Genomic DNA, 3,938 nt, shown 5'->3' with positions numbered 1-3,938 from the left:
CGAACCCGCAACGCTGGAAAATCTCTTTCCACGTCACTTCAGACCTTACCAACTCGCCTATGCCCTGTGTGCGGCTGATGACTTTTCTTGCTATCTACTCGAATGGGAAATGATGATACGGAATTCAATAATAATAATAATAACAATAAATTTGTAGTATACATTATACAATATATGTTACAGACATAAAAATATTTATATAATCATTTTTATGTCATAAAAATTTTTATTTATCAAAATCTCATTATATATTCAATACAGAATCTCATGACATAAATCTTATAATTAATTGACATGAATATCGATGGGAAATACTCATTTATTGTATTTTTAACATAAATCTATTTTTTTAACAATAAATATGAATTCATTAAAACATATACACAAACCAATTTTAAAATGTTGTTCGTTTTTTTTTTTCAATCAAGCCGCCTATGGAAGAATGGAAATAAATAAATTAAAAAAAGCCATCACTGGAATTATTTCTATTCGCAAAAAGTACAACTTAATTATAAGGTATTTGTCTAAAAATATGCGGCTTGTTCATCAAAATATTCAATTTTGTTTTCACTACATAAGAGAAGTCATATTCCTCGTACTCTAAGAAAAAGAAAGAAAAAAAAAGTCATAATCGGCGGCTTATTAATAATAATAATAATAATAATAAACATGTTATAAGATGGCGTCTCGATCGATCAGTAAAAGGATCGGAGAAATTAAAGATATCTATTTAGGTCTATAAATTGACAAGAGATCATCATGTTCCCATCCCACCACCAAGTTTCTCTCTCTATCTATTTTGCAAAGACAAGAAAACATGAGTTCCGAAATATTAATATTGCTTCTAATTTCTATCACAATTTTATTGTTACTAAAATTGATGAAGAAAAAAGGAAAGCTCCCACTTGGTCCTAAGAGGCTCCCAATCATAGGCAACCTTCACCAGCTTGGGAAATTGCCTCACAGAGCTCTCATCAAATTGTCCAAAACATATGGAGATCTCATGTTCTTGCAGCTAGGATCCGTGCCCACCCTGGTCGTCTCATCGGCTGATATGGCAAGAGAAATCTTCAAGAAACACGATATTGTCTTCTCCGGGCGACCCATCTTGTATTCTCTCAAGAGAATCACATACAATCTAGGTACCATCTCTGTGGCACCTTACGGTGATTACTGGAGAGAAGCCAAGAAAATCGCGGTTCTGGAGCTGCTGTCAAACAAAAGGGTCCAATCTTTTGCAAAAGTACGTGATGAAGAGATGACATTCATGATCGATCGTGTACTGTCTACTACTTCCGACAACCCTGTCGACCTCAGCGTCGTTACATTCGCACTTTCCAACAATGTTGTTCGTCGTGTGGCTTTCGGAGAGTCTGGTGATGAACATGATGATTTCGACGAAAGAAGTGGCAAATATCAGCATGTGTTTCATGATACGCAGCAGTTGGCAGCTGAGTTTAATGTGGCTGATTATTTTCCATGGTTGGCTTGGCTAAACAAGTTCAATGGAGTGGACAGGAGATTGAAGAAGAACATGGAGGAAGTGGACATCTTTTTGAGCAAAAAACTTGATGAACACAGACACCCCAAGAGGGCTAAACAAGATCACGAAGATATCGTCGATGTATTGCTTAGAGTTCAAAAGGAAATGGAGAAAGAATTTGCTCTCAGTGATGTAAATTTGAAGGGTCTTCTCTTGGTATGTGTTGTGTAATTAATATTATACAGATTTGATTTTCATATTAATATATATAATCAAATTGAATTGAATTGAATTGCAGGGCATATTCATGGCTGGAACTGATAGCTCCTCTGTTACAATCGTATGGGCGATGGCGGAACTGATGAGAAATCCACAAGTCCTCAAGAAAGCTCAAGAAGAAGTGAGGAAAGTATGCAAAGGAGAGGCAAAAGTAGAAGAAAACGATCTTCCCAAACTCACATACCTAAGAATGGTGATCAAAGAGGCATGGAGGCTCCATCCACCAGCCCCGCTTTGGATCCCTAGAGAAACATTGGAAGACTGTGTCATCGACAACAAATACGAAATCCCCGCAAAAACCAGAGTGCTATTCAATGCAGCGGCAATCGGAATGGATCCCAAGCACTGGGAAGAGCCTGAAAGATTCTGGCCGGAGAGGTTTTCGAATAAGGACATTGACTTCAGGGGACAACATTTTGAGTTGTTGCCCTTCGGTGCTGGCAGAAGAGGTTGCCCTGGAGCCAGTTTCGCCATCGCCGTTGTGGAGCTCGCACTTGCCAATCTTTTGTTCCGCTTTGATTGGGAACTTCCCAAGGGGATGTCACCTCAAGATATCGACATGGAAGAGGCCACCGGGGTCGCAATGCGTAAGAAAGTTCCGCTTTGCCTGGTCGCCACACCAGCAAAGGTTTGAGCTAGCTAGCAAACGATTGGTCCCATCATCAATCTGGATGCCATTTATATATTTTATATATATATGCATGGGTTCGTTCTTTAATTAGGTAAGGTAGCAAGCAAACTTCTGTATTGGCCGGCAGCACATTCTTTTGTGCATCCACAGAAGTCACGTTGCGACTATATTTTGTTGAATTAATATGGTGTGAGAAAAATTAAATAAATTTGTTTAAATATAATTTATGCTTGAGTTTGATTAAGTAACCAAACAACAGATCGGACTACTGAATTCTAAATACTAGCGTTTAAAAATTAGAACTTTATTTTCAGTTTTTGCTTTATAAAATTACATAAAAGTAACATCACAAGATAAAAATGTTATCATTCCTTTGGAAAAAAAGATTTAAACTGATACTTATACGTAATCTATACCTATGTCTATAATGATTATATTAATAATTGTTATTTGGATGTACTCCGAATTCTGAAGAACTTGAATGACAACATCAATAATAGCAGCAACAACAATGAAAAAGTCGAGGCGAGAAATTCTCTCTATCCGCAAGACAAAATTGCTCGTTAACAGTGCTCAACGTTGGCGGCAATCATCTCTAAGATATAACGACTTTACAATCGAGATATATCAGCACAACAAGTATCTCGATTTTCATCGAACGAAAATATGTGTCAACTTTGACTTTTGTGAGAGAGAGGGAATAATTTTTCAGAAAAGCAGAAATCTCACGTTATAAAGTTCTCAGATCTTCTGTGTTTACTTTTCTGTGTTATAACTACCGTATATATAGACTTATACACGAAACAACATGTTTGAATGCCTAAGGATGCAACCCATGATAGAAGAATCCCAAAAAGAGACGCAACTTTTCAGAGTCCAGACGGCGCGCTCGAGTGGTAAGTTTTGACCGCTCGGGGGGGCCAGCCCTTCTGTCTCCCACTTTTGGCTCTGCGCCCGTGCGGCAAATTTCTACCGCTCGGGCGGACACTCTTTGGCCAACCTTCTGTCCCGCATGTGGGGAGTTGCGCCCGAGCGGTAATATTTTACTGCTCGGGCGTACCCTCTTCTGGCTCGTAGGTGAGGGCGCAATAAAATAATATTAAATATTATAATATTAATTTAAACTAAATTTTATCCAAAAAAAATAATCGGATCATAAGACCCCACCCTACCTCACCGCCCCGCGTCGAGCCGGCCGCGCGCGTGTGTTTGTTGCATCGATTAGCGTCTTGCCCCTTTACAAAACATTTGACACCCTAAGGGCCAAATCCCATAATCTAAAGTTGGATTATATAAGGTGAAAATTACATTGGAGTTGTTCCAATGTGGGACAACTCTTTTTCTTTTTTTTCTCCAATTTATTTCACCAAATTCAAATTTTTACAACACATTGGGACAAGCCTTTCAAGCCATTTCTCCCTCCTATCATTCAATATTTTTCCAAGAATCCCCCACATGAATGAATTTTGAGTACGTTTAGCATTCTCTCTAGAAAGTCTTTATGAGCTATTGTTACATCAGGATAGATAATTTGTGGCTTTGAAC

The 3,938-nt window shown here is 38.2% G+C and overlaps 1 protein-coding gene across 1 annotated transcript; it reads left to right on the top strand.

Moving 5' to 3' along the window:
• The first annotated feature begins 757 nt into the window (after positions 1 to 757).
• On the top strand, positions 758 to 2,616 carry LOC140882962 (strychnine-11-hydroxylase-like). The gene is made up of 2 exons (XM_073289233.1): positions 758 to 1,699; positions 1,782 to 2,616. The coding sequence occupies exons 1-2, from the start codon at positions 818 to 820 to the stop codon at positions 2,394 to 2,396; spliced, it is 1,497 nt and encodes a 498-aa protein (XP_073145334.1). The 5' UTR covers positions 758 to 817; the 3' UTR covers positions 2,397 to 2,616.
• The last annotated feature ends 1,322 nt before the right edge of the window (positions 2,617 to 3,938 follow it).

This window comes from Henckelia pumila, chromosome 2, assembly GCF_033568475.1.
Source record: "Henckelia pumila isolate YLH828 chromosome 2, ASM3356847v2, whole genome shotgun sequence".
NCBI classification, from domain to species: Eukaryota; Viridiplantae; Streptophyta; class Magnoliopsida; order Lamiales; family Gesneriaceae; genus Henckelia; species Henckelia pumila.
This window is presented reverse-complemented; position numbering and strand designations above follow the sequence as displayed.